At 39.1% G+C, this 22,796-nt stretch overlaps 1 protein-coding gene across 5 annotated transcripts in view; it reads left to right on the forward strand.

Moving 5' to 3' along the window:
- The window catches only part of LOC139977473 (short transient receptor potential channel 7-like), a 162,555-nt gene that overhangs the window by 133,890 nt on the left and 5,869 nt on the right, over positions 1–22,796 (forward strand). For all 5 annotated transcript variants that reach the window (XM_071986820.1, XM_071986823.1, XM_071986824.1 and 2 more), the window contains 8 exons: positions 7,459–7,755; positions 8,627–8,725; positions 9,897–10,084; positions 11,311–11,459; positions 12,061–12,197; positions 15,336–15,979; positions 16,998–17,193; positions 18,033–18,275. In XM_071986820.1, coding sequence (XP_071842921.1) covers positions 7,459–7,755; positions 8,627–8,725; positions 9,897–10,084; positions 11,311–11,459; positions 12,061–12,197; positions 15,336–15,979; positions 16,998–17,193; positions 18,033–18,275 — 1,953 coding nt within the window. The remainder of the gene's footprint in view (positions 1–7,458; positions 7,756–8,626; positions 8,726–9,896; positions 10,085–11,310; positions 11,460–12,060; positions 12,198–15,335; positions 15,980–16,997; positions 17,194–18,032; positions 18,276–22,796) is intronic.

Below are 22,796 nucleotides of genomic sequence, written 5' to 3' on the forward strand. Positions count from 1 at the left end.
GTTGTTCAGTTAAATATAATGTATATTATTATTGAATTGTTCGTAGTGCAGTCTTGTTTAGTCTAGTGTAGTGTTTTAGGGTTACAACCAATCTAGTGCGCCATGATGCTCTCCAATGTTGAGCAGGCAGTATAGTATAGTGTTTACTCTAGTACAGTGTTGACGTAAGTTCACTTTAGTACGGTGTTCACTTTGTATATTTGTATATTTATTTGTTTCATCACAATTTACAGTGTGACGGGATGTCTCCTATAAAGCCTGCAAGGCTTAACAAAGTAGGAGACTCCCCAAAAAGAAAAAAAGAAAGAAAAACTTAAGAATAGAATTGGAAAAATTAATAGTAGCATCTACAATGATGTAATAATAGAATTGACTCTAATTGAAATTAATAATGTTAATAAGCAATCCTAACAATCTTTATAATGATCTTAATTACAAACATAAACAAGAATAAATCCATCAATAGTGAGAAATAATTACAGTTTGGAGATTCCTTTTGAATACAGAGTAAGAAGGCTTATTCTTAACATTATCCTGGAGATTATTCCACGTTTTTATAGCACGAATACGAGGGTTAAAAGAACTTAAAGTACTTCGTTGGGATAAAACATGTGCGTTTTTACAATGGCGTGTTTGATGGTTGTGGATTAGTCTATTACTATATATAAAATCCTTAAAAGGCTCGGGTAGCAATCCATTCCATGCTTTATATGCAAATGTTGCAAGCTGGACTCTTATAATATCATTTAGTTTTAATAAATTTAATCTTTTGAATAATGGGCTAGTATGATCACGTGGTGCAGCATGTGAAATATGGCGGATATCTCTCTTCTGGAGGACACATAGGTGATTAAGATTTGTAGAATAGGTTCCTGACCAAATAGTCGTGCAATAAGTTAATTGGGGTAATAAGCTAATTGGCTAATAAGCTAATTGGGTAATAAGCTAATTGGGGTAAAATCAGAGTTATATAGAGTGTTCTGAGTATATTTGGAGGTAAATTGCAGTCTTGTTTAGTCTAGTGTAGTGCTTTAAGGTTACAAAGGATCGAGGGCCTATACTTGATGCGATTCATTATAGAACATTGTAGTAGTTGGCACTGCGTGTGTGTCTCTGAATAACGAACCAGGTGGCGTTTGGTGGCTGTACCCTTTCCTTATTTCGCACTCGTGTCATAAAAACACTGTGAAACTGGAAGAAATGATAAACATTGAGTAAATAACAAAATCTCCATTACGATTGACATTTATCGTTACGTGTACAGGAAATTGCTAAAACGCATGGCTCTTTTTTACACCTAGTAGTATATGCCTAGTACATCACTGAACATTAATGTACGTATAACATGAGAGAAACAGGCGATTTGTTATTGTCTAACGTCACGAGATAGAAATGATTTGGGCAACAAGATTGTCAATTTTTACAATAAGGTTGATTACTCTCGTTAATTAAGGTTCGCCGAGTAAATATTCTATCATAGTTATCTCTCTGCCATCAATCGCAAATTGCTGGTATATAAATGAATGCAAGTGACAATGAAATGCTAGAAAGTTCCAGATAAACGCAATATGGATCCAGTAAACAAAGGAAAGTTGAAGGACGACCGAGTAATTACGTAAGATGCTCCTTTAAACTTATAGGTGACGATAACAGTAATATTCCCCCTACTACTACTACTACGGCACAGTGTTTCTGTTTAGTCAATATTGCGTATACTGTTGTTCAGTGTGATGTACAGTCTTGTACATCAGTATGTAGTATATACCAACCTAGTCCACTATAATATTGTACAATCACATACACCACATTGTTGCCAAGTGTAGTCGTAGTAGTCTAGTGTAGTGTAGCGTTGTGTATTGTATTGTATTGTACTGCACTGTACTGTGTACTAAACTGTATAGTATATATACTGTACTGCACTGTGCTGCACTATACTATGCTGTATATACTGTGTAGTATGTGTGCTGTACTGTGCTGTATTGTACTTTACGGTACTATACTGTGTAGTATGTATACTGTACTGTAATGTACTGCTCTGCACTGTACTGTATTGACACACTCTACTGTACTATGCTGTATATACTGTGTAGTATGTATACTACACTGTACTGTGCTGTAATGTATTGTACTATACTGTGTAGTTTGTATAATGTACTGCGCTGCACTGTACTGTGTACTATACTGTGTAGTATATATCCTGTACTGCAGTGCTGCACTATACTCTGCTGTATATACTGTGCTGTACTGTACTGTGTAATAATGTACTGTACTATACTGTGTGGTATGTATTATGTACTGCGCTGCGCTGCACTGTACTGTGTACTATACTGTGTAGTATATATCCTGTACTGCAGTGCTGCACTATACTCTGCTGTATATACTGTGCTGTACTGTACTGTGTAATAATGTACTGTACTATACTGTGTGGTATGTATTATGTACTGCGCTGCGCTGCACTGTACTGTGTACTATACTGTGTAATATATATATACTGTACTGCACTATACTATACTTTGCTGTATATACTGTGGAGTATGTATACTGTACTGTACTGTGATGTGTTGTAAGTACTGTACTATACTGTGTAGTATGTATACTGTACTGCGCTGCACTGCACTGTGCTATGTACTATACTGTGTAGTATATATACTGTATTGTACTGTGCTGCACTGTGCTATGCTGTACGTACTGTGTATTACGGATACTGTGCTGTACTGTACTAAGTAGTATGAGTACTGTGCTGTACTTTATTGTAGTGAAGTGTAGTGTAATGAATACTTAAGTATATAATGCTGCTATACGTTGCTTAGTTGAACATAGTGTAGTGCTGTTTTGCCTATAGTGTATTGTACTGTTTTATACATCGTTAGGCATTTTGTCCAACCTAGGTCACTATGTTCCTTCACTATAAAACATTGTACTGTTTCTCAGCGTTGTAGTGTAGTCTAGTATAGTATAGTGTAGTGTAGTCTAGTATAGTGTAGCGTATATTCTTGTATAGTGTGGGGTGGTGCAGTGACCAAGTTAGCTTATTACATTTGTAATGTAAGGTTTTTCTCTAGTTTGTCAAGAATTCACTTCATCTGTTCAGCTTTCTCCTTGCATGTATAACACGTTTTTCTTCTTCAAGTTTTTAAGTAAGTAAAACAAGTAAATATTGCGATGAATGTGTCACATGACCTGTAAACTTTGTTTCTAACCCTTTATCACCACTAACTGATCTTATAATCCCAATCAAGTTGACTTATTCATCAGAGAACGTTTGTCATCGTAAAGGAAAAGTTTCAATTTTACCTGTCGAGAGGTCTTTTATGGAACGCGAAAATGGCAAACTTATTTCGTTGTCTAAACTAAGTTTGTTGTTGTCTAAACTAAAGTTGTTGCTGCTGTTTACCAGGCTGTTGCTCAAACTCACGTTGATGTCTAAAATTCCGTTGTCTAAACTTACGTCGTTGTCTAAACTTACGTTAAACTTTGCAACGAAATAAGTTTACCCTTTTCGCGTTCCATAGTATTTTACCTATCGATACCTTGCCATTGTGTCAATAATTCCTCCTCACATGGCTCGTGTAATGTCCCCGGATACTCTTATACTCCCTGTCATAACCCAGTTTTAAGATTTAACTACTATACGGGGCCCCTTCCATATATAGTAACCTAATCCATGGATAATCGTTTGTGGTACATATCAAACCATTGTGGCTGGCTGTTTTGACAGATTAAGGCCTATGATCACATAAACAGAGTACCAGCTTATGTATTAGCTTCATTTGGCACATGGATATTACGTTTTCTCAATACCCCGCCACATGTACATTCCAGCTGGATATGGCTTCATGCCAATTTAATGTAAATCTGATAAACCGTCATTTTCAAGAGATAAGCCAGATGAAAAAAACACATAATTTCAACCAGATGTTAGTTACTGATGGTTATCTGAGTTTCCAAAATATGCAAATTCAGCTATTTATAGATGACTTCAACTGTTTACACACATAATCAAGGGATGACTTTAGGCTCAAAAGTAGTTTTCGATAGTTGCAGACCGTTAAAACGTGACTTTAGTTTCTCTCCAGGATGTGTTTCTACACCATTTCTTGTTTGTGTGAAAAATATGAGGCTCATCAATTAAAGCGGCTGCACTAGTTAGTCCAATAAACAGACCATTAGTTCAGTTCCTAAGATGTAACACAAAACTCATCCCGAAAAAAACTTTAAGTTACTTAAAACAATGATTGTGGATATGTAACATAATTATAGGTTAAAAACATTATCTCATAATTGAATGAACATGGAAATACAAGAACTCTATTCACCGCCATCTAAAGACCTCACTGCTGTTATTTTCTTTCTTTATTTAGTAAGAGCAATGTACTGCAGAAAATAACTGCACATTAAGAAGCTATAACTATAACATACTAGTCATCTACAAATTAGTTTATGTTTATCAGGAAGTAAAACATATATCGTGAATCATTTGCTTCTAATCTAGTCTATAGAAAGGGGCAATTTCTCACTATTTATTTTGTTGTTTCCTTTTAATGTCAATGGGATAGGTTTCCTACCATATGTGTGAACGTAGTAGATTCTGAAAGAATTAACGTGACAACTGAGAAATAGTAGATACTTGTAACGCCTATGTTACGCTTACCGTGCAATTAGTCCTGCAATCGATATGTGTTAAATTAAATGACGTATGTCAGTTGCTGTGCTCTCAATTGGACAAAATCATCATATATGTATGAGAAGTCGACATCATTCAGATTCTAGGGTTCTGATTGGAAGAAATCAGCTTAATTTTGTCGAATTAAACTGGCATATGTCAGCTCCTCGCAATCTCATTGGAGGACCCTGTCACGTGTCATTCCACATCGCTTTAATTGGAAGAAGTCATATCCGAAATAAGATCATCATAATACCGATCAACCTCACTGCCTCGAACACTAAGTTTCGAAACCTAACAGACAGGGCTCTGATAGGGCTCAGAAATTAGTCAAATCTTGTAACCTATTCGAACTTAGGCTGGAATGATATTGCGCGTAGACCATGACGGATCCACAGCACCGCGTAGGTTTATTATCGAATCGACTCTGACGTATTAACTTATGCTAAGAGCAATCCGTTTGATGTAAATTTTGACCCGGCTTGGAATCGGACTTGTCGACTGACCAGTAACCTTGAAAGCAAACTCTCACAGATCGATTAGAACTTAATCAGACATAGTTTTCTGTGTATGTATATGTATGTGTGTTTTCTGTCTGTCAGTCTGGCCCTCTCTCTCTTACTGCTTCTTCGTTTCGTTTTGTTTTGTGTGTTGTTTGGCGCAAATGATTCCATATTGGGCGCCAACTTCATTTATACCAAACTCGAAAGTTTTGTAGTGCAAAGCGAAATTATTGCGGTACAAAATATTGTGAGGGTGGGTGGGTATATTAGCCGGATACCACTCAGAACAAAGTCACATCAGGCTGTCGTCTTTGCCCGGTGCGCTCAGAGCAAGGCCAATAACGTTATACATTTGACTTGCAAGGGGACGTTGGTCAGATGACTCACATTTATCACCTGCTCATGACTATAATAAGAGTCGAATTTCTACTACAATTCCGCTTTTTTATAACAGAATCCTCCCGATTTTTCTTGCATAGACTCACAACGAGCATCGAAGTACAACGTCCCACATAGCATGCTATATATCTCAAAACAATTTTTATGTGTGAAGAATCTCAATCTTTGAACTTAATTAATGTTCAGAAATGACATTTATCTTACACAGGCCTACATATCCATCTTACAATGGGAATGTCACATCATGATTTTAAATTAATAAACGACGATTTTCTAAGCAATTCATGTTGAACTGTGGAATGGTTAATTTAACGCTCCACTTCCTGCTAGTGCGGGCAGCCATGCATTATATATTATCAAAGTACACGGAGGATGAACAAAGAAGTCTGTCAAGTCTTGCGTTTTCCTTATGAAGTATAACATTTGGTATTCTCATAACAATTTATGTACATCCAACCTTACCTTTGGGTGTTCTCTTGTGTGTATGTATGTGTGGGTGTGTGTATGTACCTGTGCCTATTTTGCTTATATATATATGTATAACATTCCGGACGGAAGTTGTCGCCGTCACCATATTTTTCGTAGAAAATATCGCGAAAGCTTAACACACAAAAACACTTTCATTACAGATGTAAATAGAACTTAATGTTATATAAATTGGTGATAAGAACCGTGTGGAACTTCTTTCTGTCATTTTCCTCGTGCCCCCCCCCCCGCCCCCCCCCCCACCAGGCACCTGAGGACTCTGAACAAGTGGTCTGCCTAAGAATGTGATTTACCAAAGAAATTAAATATCAACAAGTGCCTCGTGACAGAACACTTCCTGTAATATATATACACACAAGCCTTACTGAATTTGCATATAAAATTCGGGGCGGAAATTGTTACTGACGTTTAATAACTGATAAACATAAAGATAAACCAGACTGGTGGTAACTGGTGGTTACACATTGTCCTCATAAGAAATATCGTCAAGCCCGTGCTAACCTAACACTTCGTTTACTTGAAAATAAACAAGCCAAGCCTATTTTGCTTACATAACATTCCGGACGGAAGTTGTTGTCGTCACCATATTTTTCGTAGAAAATATCGAGAAAGCTTAACACACAAAAATACTTTCATTACAGATGTAAATAAAACTTAAGGTTATATAAATTGCTGATAAGAACCGTGTGGAACTTCTTCCTGTCATTAACTGATTGTCATAAAAAAAAAACTCAAATTGACACCGTTTAAAACGAGGAACTAAGCACGTATTACCGTTTGTAAGCAAAATTGCCTCTAGCTTACCCTTTTGTGAAAATGCTATTCTTTGGTGTAGATTTTGATTACGTTCAATTGCGAGCAACGACTCTCACCTTATCCCAGTTTAAGAAGTGTTGACATTTTATCAGCAAAGAAACACTTACTGATGATTCATGAAAGCTAAAAGTGGGACACAATTTCTTTCACTTATGCCTAGGGTGTCGAACCGGGTACTTATTAAAGGTACTAATTTTTCATAACTGATAATAAATACAGAGAGAATGCTTAAGGCGTTGATAGTAAAATTTCGTTAAGTATTAATATGGAATGTATTGAGAAATACAATGATTATAACGTTGTTAACGACGGTTGCTTAAAAGAAAGTCCCATTTTATTTGTTGCAAGTGTCTGAAACTTAAAATTGATTTGGTTCCTTTTTGCATGTGATTAGTATGAATGTGAAAAATGTCTTTGGACGGGATTTTCAACTAACTTTTCAGAAATTCATATTGGCGCTATTATATAGAAGATATTATTCCATGCACCGTATTTTTTTTATCAAAATGTGGTCGAATAATTGTATATAAACTTTTTCATTGGTTTAATACGATCGTTATTTTCTTGTTCTTATTGTTTCTTTAATTAAAGGTGCTATACGACATTGGGCTACGAATTCCAGATATCAAAATGTCTTCCTTTGAATATTCAGCGACAGACAGTCTACAACGGTCTGTCGGTACGTTAGAGATTTACAAAGGCCTTGCTAGCCCGGCTTACGTCTGCTTCTCAACGTCCGATCCTATTGGACGAGCGTTTAAGCTTTGTGCGACCTTACACAAAGTCGGGGACATGGAGGTGGAATTCAACAATAGTTACGTTCAGTTGGCGGACATTATGGAACAATTAGCAGCTGATTTGGTGTCATACGCCAGGACCACCGAAGAGGTCAGTAAAATTCACTGGTTATAGAATATTTGTAAGAAAAAACATAACTCATTCGAACTTTCATCAGCAGGGACGCAACCACTATTTTTTTATATTTTTTTTAAATTATTATTATTATTTTTTTTGGGGGGGGGTTGGGGTGTGCTAAAGTTTTCATGTCGGTCTGGGGAGGGGTCTAAAGGGGAGGAGAATTTCCCTCTGCGTTGAGAAATTTTAGTTACGTGAAGGATATTTAGATGCAAAATGGTGTTACCTTTTTGTAAGTTTGGAAACAATGTTGCCGAATTTTTAGCTATTCAGGCTGTACGGTATGTGCAAGTTAGATATTTACACTGTACTGTGTGTTTATGGTACACTTAATTTTATATTTCGTGTGATATTGTGTTTGTCAGTTGAAGGGGACTGGACCCCCTTGGTTTTAAAGGGGGAAATCCCTCTAGAATGTGGTAGCTCATAGTGTTCTATCCATCATTTATACCTACACATATACCTCTTAAAGAGATATTTCCGTGACAAACAGATGCAATAAAGAGATACGGTTAACCTATTTTCATTGGTTAAGCCCTCCACCCCCCCCCCCCACCCCCGCCGCGTTACTCCATGAAATGTTGATTACAGACGGTTGTATTTTTGGCCGATTTTCCAAATGTTTTATTTTTCCTATTAAAATCTTCCTGCAGGTGGAGTTAACATCAAAATGTGATACCTTTGGAATCTTTGCTTAGCTGTGAATGTTTTCGGGGTTGAGAATTACAACAAAATGGGGAATATTATTTTTCTTAGTGTACAATTGTATTAAATATTACAATGTATTATCTGTATATTTGTTTTAATCATATTGTATTTCATTGTTATTATCTTTGTATGACAGATTATGACCATTTTAACGTACAACGGAAAAGCTAAGTACGACCGATCAATGGGCCTATTTCCAACCATAAATAGAGCCATTACGTACGAGCAAAAGAAGGTACGTTATATATACATTCCGTTCGAACCCCCGCCCCCCTTCAATCCCCACGCCCCCCTTCAACTCCTCTCCCTTACGCCTTACCCGTTTCCCTCTTCCTTCCATCCACAATTGTTCACCTGTTTTTCGGTTCTCATGGGTTAGGGGTTAGGTAACCCTAACCCTAACCCCTAACCCTCATGCACCAATCCTCCTCTCTCCATTTGTCTCCTTAATCCCATCATCACCCCTTAACTTCATTACTGACTCGCGTTTTTGTTAGAATACGGCAGCCCATCGTCCCCTTCCTCCCTTTTATCCACAATGCGTATTGTTTTCTCTAATTGTTATCATCCATTGTTCATTGTTCCAATAAACCATCTGTCAATCCCATTTGTCAGTATTTAACGAAAATTATGTTAGGATCAAAAAGCCTCTCCTCTCCTCTCCTCTCCTGCTCTCCTCTCCTCTCCTCTGCTCTGCCTGCTCTGCTCTGCTCTCTTCCCCTCCCCTCCCCTCCCCTCCCCTCCCCTCTCCTCTCCTCTCCTCTCCTCTCCTCTCCTCTCCTCTCCTCTCCTCTCCTCTCCTCTCCTCTCCTCTCCTCTCCTCTCCTCTCCTCTCCTCTCCTCTCCTCTCCTCTCCTCTCCTCTCCTCTCCTCTCCTCTCCTCTCCTCTCCTCTCCTCTCCTCTCCTCTCCTCTCCTCTCCTCTCCTCTCCTCTCCTCTCCTCTCCTCTCCTCTCCTCTCCTCTCCTCTCCTCTCCTCTCCTCTCCTCTCCTCTCCTCTCCTCTCCTCTCCTCTCCTCTCCTCTCCTCTCCTCTCCTCTCCTCTCCTCTCCTCTCCTCTCCTCTCCTCTCCTCTCCTCTCCTCTCCTCTCCTCTCCTCTCCTCTCCTCTCCTCTCCTCTCCTCTCCTCTCCTCTCCTCTCCTCTCCTCTCCTCTCCTCTCCTCTCCTCTCCTCTCCTCTCCTCTCCTCTCCTCTCCTCTCCTCTCCTCTCCTCTCCTCTCCTCTCCTCTCCTCTCCTCTCCTCTCCTCTCCTCTCCTCTCCCCACCCCTTAAATTTCTAATTATGGCCACTCCTAGGAATCATTTATAGTTTTATATTATATTGATTTTCTCTGATTCCGTGGTAATATTTTGGAACACAGTTTGATAAAAGTTTCTATCGTATTTCTCATTTATTCTCTCTCCAGTTTGTTGCCCAACCAAACTGTCAACAAGCCGTACGAGCTGCCTTTTACCAGCGTCTTCTTTGGTTAAATGACAAACCGCCCCCATTGCGTTTTCTAATTCAATTTCTTATCATTTTATGTTATCCGATTTTATCGATTATATACAAACTCGGTATATCGGACTGGTGCGATAGCTTCGTTAAGATACCGTAAGTATATTGTGATTTCTAATTCAATTTCGTATTTTATTAAGTAGTATTATCGATAATCGACAAACTCGGTATATCAGACTATCCCGATAATTTAATTAAAAAATGGGTTTAATAAAGTGAATCTTATCTTATCTTAAAGTCCATTTGGTAGTGCATGGTATAATAGCTGATATATGCTTGTAATAACCGATATATTTGATTGTGTAGCAAGTCTATGTACCGGAATGTAAACGGAATTTTTAGCCTTTATATATACATATATATATATATGTCATAGAACAAGAAAAGGGGGAGTCCCCCTCCCCCCCCCCCCCGCACCCTCACAGAAAGTTTCAGGGACGAAACGGGAACGGCAAATGATGGTACACACAAGCAAAGTCATATACACTGGGAAATGTAGTCAAAATGATGGAAAGGATAGCAATATTTTCCATGTAAGCCTTCCTACAGAAACAAAGGTTTGTCAAAGGGGAGGGTCCCTTCCCCCTTAGACCTCTCCTTCAAAACGGACGACATCCAAGTTGTGTGCCCAGCCCCTAAATTCATCACAGAGGATGGAGGTCTATATATGGTGCAATGAAAAGTCACATTAATATATGGGTTATTTATAGTCAGTTCTCGACTCTAAAAAGGTGGGGACAAAAGTTTACTCCTCCTCCACCCCCCCCCCCAGCCCCCAACCCCATCATACCAGGAAATCTGGCTACTCGCCTGATCTCTGCAAACTCCTTTAAGGCTACTTTGAGGCTGCTGCTGTCGGCTCTTCAGTACAAGCGTAAATGTTCATGTTAATGTTAATCCATTGTATTATAAATTCTAATAACTTCAACTAAAACATTTTCTTTTAATTTTATAAGAAAAAAAAACAGACAATACCAGGATGGCATTCAACACCATTTGTCCTTGACAATTTGTAACTCGTTGTAAAGCAGTCACTTAAGGCCATGAAAGTCTTGTTTTTGTTCAAAGAGTTTGATAAAATGTTTCTAATGGTCTGTGTATTAGACTAAATAGTCCAGTCGCTTTAACTGTTGAACATTAGCAGTTTAAAGGGTCATTCCTCAAAAAAAAAATCAAAAGTGGTATCGAAGTATAACCTGCACTAATAAGCAGTGATTTTAGCTATTTAAAACATATCAAATCAAATTTTATTCAAAACCAGTTTTGGTTTGGGCCTAAAATCATGCTTATTAATATATATATATATATATTTTTTGTGACAGAGCGGTTCAATTCTTGATGCAATTAGGCTCTGACGTCACCTTACTCACCATGGTCCTCTGTGAAGTATTGGGTAGCTTCGGTCAACGGGAAGAAAGCTATATGTATTATGTACCAGCGTTGTATTTCTTTGCCTTCCTATATGCACTTGGTAAGCCAACATCATACTATTCGCATTTACCTTGAACATATACAGTAATCCATGTTCGTTTGGTAAAGTGAGCAGTTTTGAGCAAGCTTAAATCAAATTAAATTCACCTTCGTGAGTCACACCCATGCAAGATCGTGAATCGTCTTGCGATAAAGTTAACGCACGGTAGACCTTTGATTAACCCCAAATTATTAAATGTAAAATTCCACCTAAGTAGAATTATATTTCTAATTCAGTTAAATACCATTTATTGAAGTGATTTTACTTGAAGTCAGATATCATTAAGGTGGCTTCAAATCAGTTTACAACAGTCGTATTATATTCTAAGTGCAATCGCATTTTCATAAGTAGATTCATAATGTAAAAAATGCTTTCCATATACAAGCTGCTGATTTCCTATAATTGCAACTTTGTTTAGAAAATTTCACAAGACTACCGAATTAAACTTAAATTATCCTTTTAGCAGTTGATCAGGTTACGTCACTCTGTTAATTTATATCCCGGCAATCGTTAATTTTATTTTTATTTTATTACTGTCTAATAATTTTTCCTCGATTCCTTAAAACAAAATGGTCACCTTCTTTTATCTTATTTTTTGTAGGAATGCTATGGCGGGAAATTTTGTATATGTATCACAAAGGTTCGGCCGAGACTCTGAAGTCAACCTCGCATATTGCCAACCTCTTTATTGCGACGTTACTGGTGGTCGTGTTCGGAATTCACGTGATCACATTTCTAGTGAGTATAATATTTCATCATGTAAGAAGTATCCCCCTACCCCTACCCCCCTCCCTCCCGACCCCACCCACCACACACACACTTATCCCCTACCACACTTGACTCTATCTATCCTACTCAAAACTGTGCACACTAAAAAAAAAACTACCAACAGTAAATTCCAGTACAATATGACACTTGACGGGTATTTAAGCATGTTAAATTTATGTAGATAATCTAACACGTATGGTTTTTTTTTAAATAAAACTTATATTTAAGGGGGCCTCATGAAGATTAGGCTCGGCTAACAGAGGTACCCTCTCAAAAGTAACTTGAAAAAAATCAAACACATTGCTAAGTTGCAATTATTTGAGGTTGGCAGTTAAAGCCGTTTCTTTTAAGTCTCAACATTGTAATTGATCATAATTTGACTATATCACGCATATTTTGGTAGGAAATATTGCTTACCATTAACAACACAATTATGAAACCCGAATAAACTACGAAATCTCAACATGGATGTAAACAACCCGCTGATTCAGGAAAGGTTGGGCATAGATTAAAAGATGACGTCATAGCAACGTTAATTACGATATTGTTATTGAGTATAGCCACAATTTTCACGGAAAAGTGAGTATATAAAACCTATTACGTCTTTGCCGTAATAAGCCAGTGGGTGTAATGGTTACAGCTACACGTGCAAAAAAACCGAAGTCATGTGTTGGAGATTCACAGAGAAACACGACTATACACCTATAGTTATCATATACTGAAAATATGAGATTAAAATCATTTGGATGTCGCAAGGCTTCCATTACGACAGCTAATCGGATGAGAAATCAAGCAAATCTGTCCTTGGTTTTACAACTTAGAAAAAAATACAAAACTGCTCTCCTGAGTATAACACAACACTTGTATAGCTGCCCAAAATAGAACTCCAGAGACAGGGAAGGAGAGAGAGATAAAGAGCAAAAATGAAAATAAAAATATAAAGGAGCGAACGCACTTCACAAAGACAAAGCAATAAATCTAGACAAGCTCAACCAAAAAGTCCTGAATAAGATGGAATTTCTTCAATTTTGGATTTCAAATCTTTAAACAATAAAAGTCGAAATTTGAATAGATAAAAGGTAGTGAAATTCCAAACTGATTTAGGCCAGTTTTAATGAAAGAACGATCGCCGATAGGATTGCTGTCGAGTTGTGGGAAATGCCCAAGGAGATTTTTATTAGAACTATCTAGAACTGTCTTGTCCTCGACAGGTTGATGGGGTTGGAAGAGTTCATCGATATTAGGAGGGGAGCTCTTAATATAAAGGGCGCTAAACGTTAATAAGTAATACCTTCAAGATAACTCTCTCCGCTCTGCTTCACTAGGCAGCCAGATACACTGATTGGTCATGAGGGATGATAATATTGGAATCTTTAGATTCTCTTGTAATTCAGCTAGCTAGCAGCCTGAATTCTTAAATGCACTGTTTAATTGCATTGATGTAGTTTTATGGCAACCCACAACGTAAAAACTCGTATGGAACTATGGTATCCCAAGAGTATGCTTGCGTGTGTGTGTGTGTTTGTAAGTCTTTGTGCACTTGCTTTTGTATTCTGACCGAGGACTTGAACAAAAGAATTCCAGGTCCTCGGATGTGATTTCCAAATAATCACCACGTCCTCGAAAGAAGTCTATTGTTATTGGGTAGCCTTTTGTTAAGGTTAGGGTACGTGGATTTTAATAATGGATATACCGTACCGCGTAGTGCACATGCGCATTACTTGATTGTACTCTTTAAAGATGGAACTTTTTGTACCATTTATTAGTCCATTTTTATCTTTCTTTCTTTTAGTTTTGTCCTCCTGTTTGATGTTGTATTGTGTCTGTTTGGGCTAGATTGATTTGTGTTTCCTTCTCCTTATATTGATTGTAGGGATGGGTGTTGTGGGGATGAGGCGAGGAGTTGATGGTATGGGTGGGATGGGGTGGGGTGGGGTGGGGTGGGGTGAAGATAAAGTTAACTAGATGATCTCTTGTTGCGGTTAAACAATGTTGAAACATTTATCATTCGTGTCACCTACTCAATTATTTAAAAAACAATTACAATACCAAATTTTCCTCTGGGATATTATTTCTTAATTCTGAATATGAATATATCATGTAAAATATAAAGTATAGGCTACACTGTAGCTACACTGTAGCTACACTGCAGTAGGGAAGCTTTCCTAGCTGCTTTAATCGTATAAGTCAGAAGAGATAGGGGAAAAAAAAACAAGAATAGAAAAGCATAATAACTGTTAAAAGTATAAGTCACCTGATATTGTTAAACTAAGGTATAGATTAATGACGCAATTTAAGACTGTGGTGCTACCCATGTGTATTATAAATCAATTTCCTTTATTTTTATTCTTTTTTCATTTTCTTTTTCTTTTGAAATTGCTAACATGTACGGTATATATTAAGCAAGAGGATATTTTCTCACACTGTCTCCCAGTTTTCGAGTTAAACTTAATTGATGATCAAAGTGATGTGGCGTCTCACGAGAAACGCACGGAATTTGTTACTATAGAAGATTCAAATATATATATATGAATATATTTTACCCGAAAAACGATATGGGAAGCATCTAACGATGACTCTAAGTAGACTTGTCTTTATTTATGGCAATTGTATCGTCATCGTCCAAAGGAAAAATTAAAAATTAAATGTCATCCACGCCGAAAAAGAATAAAAGCGCTTAGAAAACTAAAACTCATATTCAGGCGCTGATCCCGGGGGTGAGTGGCGAGCGAGTGGCGTGAACCCCGCCCCCTGCGTCTCTTCAACCTCACCCAAACTAAACAATACGTTTCTTAATAGCAGTACATTTGTCTGTAGACATAATTTTGGGCCTATACTTAATATATAAAATATGCCAAAGAATATCACCATTCAGAGGTCTAAAATTGTAGTTTTTGTCGGAGGAGGACCCTTATCAGATCCCCCAACGACCCAAGGGACACAACCCTCCTTTGTAAACACCTAGATTCATCCCCACCCCCCCCCCCACCCCACCCCTCCTTCCCCACTCCCTGATTATCTCGATTTCGTACACAACAAGGAGTGATTTGCTTATGTTTCTGTTCATTTTATTAATCAAAATTTATTTATTTATGACATATTTGACAGTTTTATCATCCTGAAGAACCTGAAAGCACTGCAGATCCACCGCTTACAGTCCCGAAAGCTGCAGAACCGACCGCCACGCCTATAGATTTCGTTGAGAATTTACATCCCTCACTGAACACTACACTTATTCAAGGTTTCGTCTATGACGTTTACGGCGAAGTCAAGAGAGAATTAGAGAAGGCTAAAATTGAGCTTGATGAACATACGTCCAGACACGTACAGAATTTGATTTTTGATTTCATCAAACCGACTTTTGTACAACAAGGAATCTTACAACCAGATTTTACACAGAAAGTCCATTCAACTGTCATCAGTCGCGGAGAGCTACTCAAGTTCAAATGGTTTTCCTCTATGCTCATTTCTCGCGCTTTCATGGCAATGGCTGCCGTTATTTCGTTCACTAGAATTCAGCCATATTTGGTTTCGAACGACGACGTTGGGCCGCTACAGATTTCTCTCAAGAGCATGTTGCTTACTACAAGTCGTTTTGGGTTTGTCGTGATCACGGTTCTGATAGCCTTTGCATGTGGCTTGACTTTCATCTACGGGGATACATACACCAATTCCAAATACAAAAACGAATGCAAAAACGCAGCTGGATTGAAAAGAGGAGGATCCTGCTCGGATGAAAATTATTTTGAAAGGTAATTTCTGACTTTAATATCTTTATCGAATTTATTAAAAAAGTTTCGAATTTATATTCGGGAAGTATTCGAGCCCGGCCCGTAGCCAGACCCGGTACAGAGGACCGGGCCGCTTCTCGCAAACTAATGTCCCTTAAATTGTTTCTACCCATCCTTAACTTGGTGCCGCTCTTTTCCTAAAACTGTTGCCGCCCTTCCTTAAATTGTTGCCGCCCTTCTTTAAATTGTTTTTTTGCTGCCCCTCCTTAAATTGTTGCTGCCCCTCTTTAAATTGTTTCTGTCTCGAGTCCTTCAATTGTTGCTGTAAATTGTTGCTGACCTGCCCTCCTTAACTTGTTGCTGCCTGTGACTAAATTATTGATGCCCCCTCCTTAAATTGTTGCTTCCTGCCCTTAAATGGTTGCTGCCCTGCCCTCCTTAAATTGTTGCTATACCCATCCTTAAATTGTTGCTGCCAAATTGTTGCTGCTCCTTCTTAAATTGACGCTGCCTATCCTTAAATTGTTGTTGCCCTCCTTAAATTGTTGCTGCCTGTCCTTAAATTGTTGCTGCCCTCCTTAAATTGTCTATGCCCTCCATCTCAGAATTCCTGACTCCGGCCTGTTCCGAGCAATATACTTTATATCTTATAGATCCAGGATTATTAATTCTACCTTTACTGTTAATACAAGTGTTTTAAAAAGTGACATGAAAGTACAATTTAATTGAAACAAAACTGTCCCAACTGGGTGCAGCACGCTATGCCTGGGCAAGAATGTTAACAGTTTCGGCATTCATTGTCGAATAGTTCCGAACAGGTACGAAAGCCTTCCTCATACAGAGGACACGTATAGAGTTTGTGCATTGTGCCCCCTGCAGCAACCGTTTGAAATTGTGCACACTTTGGTATATGTGGGTGTTTCCCCAAATTCCCAGTATATTTGGTAATGTCGTATGTGAAAGATCTTGGCCTTGTACAAGAAGAGACTTGTCGTCGTACTTTAACTGTGTTTCCTTCTTCTTCTTCTTCTTGTTCCAGTATAATTCAGTCCATATTTTCGCTTTACTGGTCTCTGTTCGGTTTGATGCCTCGAGAGGCAGTACAATCTAATACCATCCCAAGAGTTCTGGAGTCTGCTGGTACATTACTCTACGCATCATTCTATATCTTCACCGTGGTCGTACTATTGAACGCTCTCATTGCTGTTATGAGCAACGTTTATAACCAAGTTGAGGTTGGTATTTTAAAATCTGCATCTATAAATACAGCGCCTTATTTGTGTTGACGTAGCTACTAGGAGTATATAGGTGTTTGCCCCCTTCTCCTCTCCAACACCAGTGTACAGTCTATCGATGTATAACCCATGCACCCTTAACTACATATACCATCCTGGAAACGTTGTTATTAGGAACCCCCCCACCTCTCACCCCTATACCCCCCCCCCCCCACAAACACACACATACATGTTGTTATTACATTTGTGTTGCTCCTGCAAAGAAATCTGTAAATTGACATCTGGAAGAGAAAACATGCAAAAATAATCAATTAAGACAAATATTAGTTATCATTAGTTGGTATGAATGAATAAAGATATGGCTTAAGTCTTTTGCATCTCTTGTATAGGCCTATTTTGAATTTCCAAAAAAAATTGTGAGTGGTTGCGTCGGAAGCTCGCGTGTCGATCCAGTGAGACAGCTAGGCATAGGTCACTAGGCGATCTTTTTCAACTCTTCATGTTTCCTTAATATTAAAAATTAATCAATACGCTATTTATTCTTTATCCATGCTTTCGGTGGGGTCTCTAAATAATTTTTTCCCGGACTCCCGAAATTGATCTTGTCCCGGGGAATGGGGGAGGGTGGAGGGTGGAGGGTGGAGGGTGGAGGGGACATTTTTTTAGTGTATAGGTGTAAAATTACCATTCGACACGAATAGAGAACGGTCTATTTCACCCTTTAAATGTGTTAGCTAACGTTATAGTAAAACGGTAACTATAAAGAAATTGTATATCATTGAAAATAATTCAACATAGCAACAAGCTATATATAACATTTACATTGTGTTTTATTACAGGAAAACGCAGACAGTGAATGGAAATTTAATCGCACGTCATTGTGGATGACCTTCCTGGATGAAACTTTCCACGTTCCCCCGCCTTTTAATCTCCTTCCACGCATGCGTAGTGTTGGCCTCTGCATTAGGGAAAAGACCTCATGTATACGTCCCAGTCGTAACGTGTTGCCAACGAACCTCTGCCGATGCTGTAAGACGCGGAAGAAATCACGTTGCATTCGAGTGCCCTTAGCCGACGAAGTGGTAAGGCTTTTCGTTTTATGACGACCTTAAAAAGAATGTATACCCTGCAGTAGCAGACCATATAAAAAACTTATCACAAAACAGACACATATTCCATCGAGTTATGTTGAAAACCACAGTTCAATATCTTATCCCTATTATAACTCGAGAAGTGTTTGATTCATATATGTAACCTACTTTGATTGGTTAAATCCTCTCATATATGCCACAGTACGTGGATCATGGTAGATACCGATAATGTGACGTCATCATGACGTATTTCTTTCACAAGTTTTACTTTCCTATTACTTTCCTATTACTTTCCTAGTCCTTCTCGTTGGTTTTATAGGCCTATCTTGAAATGTAATATATTCGGAATGTTTGCTTTGCTGTCAATGTTCTCTGTTGTTAGAATGCCCCCCCCCCCACAAAGTTGACAATGACTTGAAATTGACGATAACACCCCCCCCCCGCGCCCCCACCCTACCTCCCCTATCCCCCTCGTCCTCCACAACCATCCTCCCTTTCTCAATTGGTCCGTTACTTTCATATGCAGAGGCGTGTGGTCTTGACATTAATACATAGGTTATAATAACATCAGACCGGTATACTCCGTCCTAATCCAACCACAAAAAAACAAACACTGTTGTATATTGTTTGTAAGTTCTTTATCTTTCTTTCATTTCATGTGCGTGTCATGTTGTTGTTATTCCTTTTTTTCTTCTTTTTTGTCCCTCTTTTTTTGCTGTTTTTTTTTATTTATTTTTTATTTTTTGGCTTCTTCTTCGTCTGTTACCTTTGAAAATAAAATATATGATATCTCTTTTCTTATTCACACAATCAAGGGCCGCGGAACCGGGGGGCACAGGGGGCACGTGCCCCACCCCCCACTTTTCCTCAGGTTAAAAATTTGCCATTTTTCTTCATAAAAATTGAGGTGTCTCAAGTTAGCAAGAGGCCAGGGAACTAGAATGAACACTCGGGAAGGGCCGTTACCGGCCATCTGAGGGGTTTGTAAAACCAAAAATTTTCTTGTCGCTCCGCGCCAACCGGCGCTCCGCTCAGATAGTCGTGCATACAACTTTGCAAATCCTGGCTACGCCCCTGACTTTTGATGAATTTCTGTGGGTCAAACTCAAAGCTATTTCGAATGGAAAAAATTGTTAAGATATTAACAAGAAATAAACTCTAATTCGGAAGATTCCTACATTAGCAACTAGCATGATTTCACCTCATTCTGTCTCAAAAGGAAACTTGTTCCTTGTTTCCCAATTTGCACATTGGATATTGCAGTGCTAGTATGCATATTTTCCTTGAGGGGGGGGGGGTGTTGATGGAGTGATGTGTATACGCAAATAAGATAATACAATAAGAGTTATAAAGGGTACTAAATATAAGGCTGCATCAGTCTAATCGAATTCCTGCAAAGTGCCCTTTGATGTCGGTGCCCCCCCCCCCCCCAGATTAAAAGTGCTTCCGCCGCCCTTGCACACAATAATATCATTAATGTAGTGATATTTTAATGTCAAGGGACATACAATACCGCTTACAGATCTCCTTTTCAGATGTGGGAATGATCATTCAACTGTTAAAGAAAGTTGTCTACAAACAGACTTGGCTAATGGAGCATTTATACTTGATGAGAAAAAAATATATTTATATTTTCATAGGCTTCTCTGTAACATTCATGACAAACATTAACTAAGAGTACGCTTTCTTTTTCTCAAATCTATCTTGATCTTTCTTCACTATACATTGAATCAGAAACAATATTTCATAGTATGTTTGTATTATCTGTCACAAAGTAAAATCCTCCCGGGATGGCGAGTGGTGAAAACCCCGTGACTTCAGATACAAGGAACTTTAGGATTTTTCCGTTAATTAGGTAGAAAACTGCTGACCACTAAAATAATACGCCAAATAAGGGTTAATATAACGTCTTAACTCCTCTGGAGGGTTTGCCGGAAGTGCCCGAACCTTAAACCACGTTACTAATACTAGCTCTAAACAGTAAGAAACGCTCGTTCAGGAATGAAGTATGGCGAGTACCCATTGAATTTGCATTCTAAGTATGTTTGCCACATGCAAGCTATATGTTTAACTAATTATACAACCCACAATCAGGGGCGTCAATCCGTTTTGAAACGTGGGGGGGACGTAATCGATATGAGTAATCAGGCCGTAAGTACTATCTAAGCGGAGCGCCACCATCGGTTGGCGCGCAGCGTACAAGAAAATTTTTCTTCTGGCAGACCCCTCAGATTGCAGGAAACGGCACTTCCCGTGCATTATGGCAGTAAGCAACACCCCTAAAATTGATAAAAATTTCCGGCAATTTTTTATTTTGGGAAATATTTTCGAAGGAAGTGATCGCCATATATTCCTCAGTTTACCTATTCCTCGTCTCCCAGAAGCGCCAAAACCTTTGATTCCGAGGACGTTCAAGCAATAGGTGTGTGTACTTAATCTGTATTCAAAAAACCATAATGTCAATACAGTCCAGTTGATGATAATAGACCAACCTGACAGCATCATTAGTGCAGATAAATTCTAAGCAGCTAGCTCGTTTTTGGTGATGATGCAAAATAGATTGATTTTTTTTCTTGAGACATCTCACGGGCCGCAAAAAAGTCACTGGCGGGCCACATGTGGCCCGCAGGTTGCCAACCCCTGGTCTATAGGAACGATGTCCCAAAATTTCCCCGGACATATAGGCGAAGGAAGCTATCCGCCGCGACTGCATGTGAGTTTCTCGAAATTCCGTCCTGGGAGTCATACCACAAAATGGTGCATTTCCTCATACGCCATTATTTATCATTTAAATAACTAACTAATAAGGCATAGCCCAGATCCAGTTCGTACAGCGAGCTTAGTGCAAATTTGACCAAAAGACGTCAAACGCCAGCATGTTAAACCAGGTTGCTAGGTCTACGAGAATACATTTATATGAAATTTGAAAACAAAGATAGCAAGACAAACCACTTTTATTATGTTTTCAGGACCCCACACATGCGCATGTATCGTCAAACTTAGACTAGGTCCCATGTGAGTGGTGGCTAAAGTGATGAAGGCATGAAAATAAATCAGTGGTTGTTCGTTGGAGTCCTCAAGCAAGTTACCTTGGTTGCTAGGTGGATCTGCATCTGGTTATCCGATGAATTCTGGTCGGAGCGTACTATGTAACCACCATGTACCCAGGGACGTAGCTAAGGCCTGATGATTGGGGAGGGGGGGGGTGTAGTGGCTGAAAGTCGGTTTTGAAGCCAGAAAATTCTGACTGCTGCTTTGTACCCCCCCACTCTCGCGCTACTCGTCAACGATACGGTCAGTGTCAGTCAGAAAACCCAATCTTTCGCGACTGCACTGTTGCGATACATTTGTACCCACTGGCACTCATTTCACAAACTTATTGGCCCACCCCCCCCCACCCCAACCAAATATTTTAGTGACATCTGGGTAATATGCTGATAGATTTTGGGCACCTACTGAAAGAAAGATAATTTGCAATGTGTTTTTCAGTGGTTAAACTGATAATATTATTACCCAACAATTCTCACCATTACGGAAGGGTAATAAGACGGAAAATGATTGTATGCTATTTGCATGCGATGTAAATACCGATGCATGCCTGTGTGATATGCACATTATCATGTGGAATGCGCGCGTAGCGCGAGAAAAATTTTGGTTATATTTTTCGGGCAAGTCGTTACAAACCCCCCCCCCCCCCTCCCCACAAATCGAATTGGGCCCCTACGCCTTTTTGTAGTATTCAAAATCATACGAAGTTTTGTACGGTGGAGTATAAGAATCGCGAGATACAATTTCCCAAAGTAGCAAGGAAAACGTGGTAAATATGACAGGTTAAAGGTCAATTTTGACCGAAATTTAAAAATATAAATAGGTCATGCACAATAACAGGGATAAATGAATAGGCCTAGATAAACAAGAGTGCGACAGTCGGAAATTCCGACTGTCGCACTCCAATTTTCCAACTAGCGTCAGTTTTACCAAGTTTGGGGGTGAGACACCCACACAACCCCTCAAACGACGTCCCTGCGCGGTGAATATGGAACACGATCACATGGTTCAGCCTCTGTAGAGTCATGGGGCTCCGTAGTCTTGTCTTCAAACGCCTCAAAACTAAAAGATCTCTCGGAGGAGACGAGGAGGACCACAAGAGAGCTTCGACTTCACCAAACATAGCCCGTACCGCTGGATTCATCGACTTGAATATTTGTCTATACCTTTCAACCGACGACGAATGGAACTGGCCTCGAAAGAAAGGCAGACTAAGCTTAAGATTGTTGGAGAGCTCAGGGTACCAACTCATGAGATCTGGGTGGAATTCTCCATTCAGCAACATGAGTGATATTCGAGGATATGAATCCTAAGATGTGTAAGCCGTAACCAAAGAGAGCCACGACACTACTCTTTTTCCAAATGTGTGGGGGGGGACATTTGATATTGTTTTCCCCATCCATCGAAATGTGGGGGGGACGTGTCCCCCCGTCCCCCCCCCCTGGATTGACGCCCATGCCCACA

The sequence above is a fragment of the Apostichopus japonicus genome, chromosome 12, assembly GCF_037975245.1.
Source record: "Apostichopus japonicus isolate 1M-3 chromosome 12, ASM3797524v1, whole genome shotgun sequence".
In the NCBI taxonomy this organism is placed as follows: Eukaryota; Metazoa; Echinodermata; class Holothuroidea; order Aspidochirotida; family Stichopodidae; genus Apostichopus; species Apostichopus japonicus.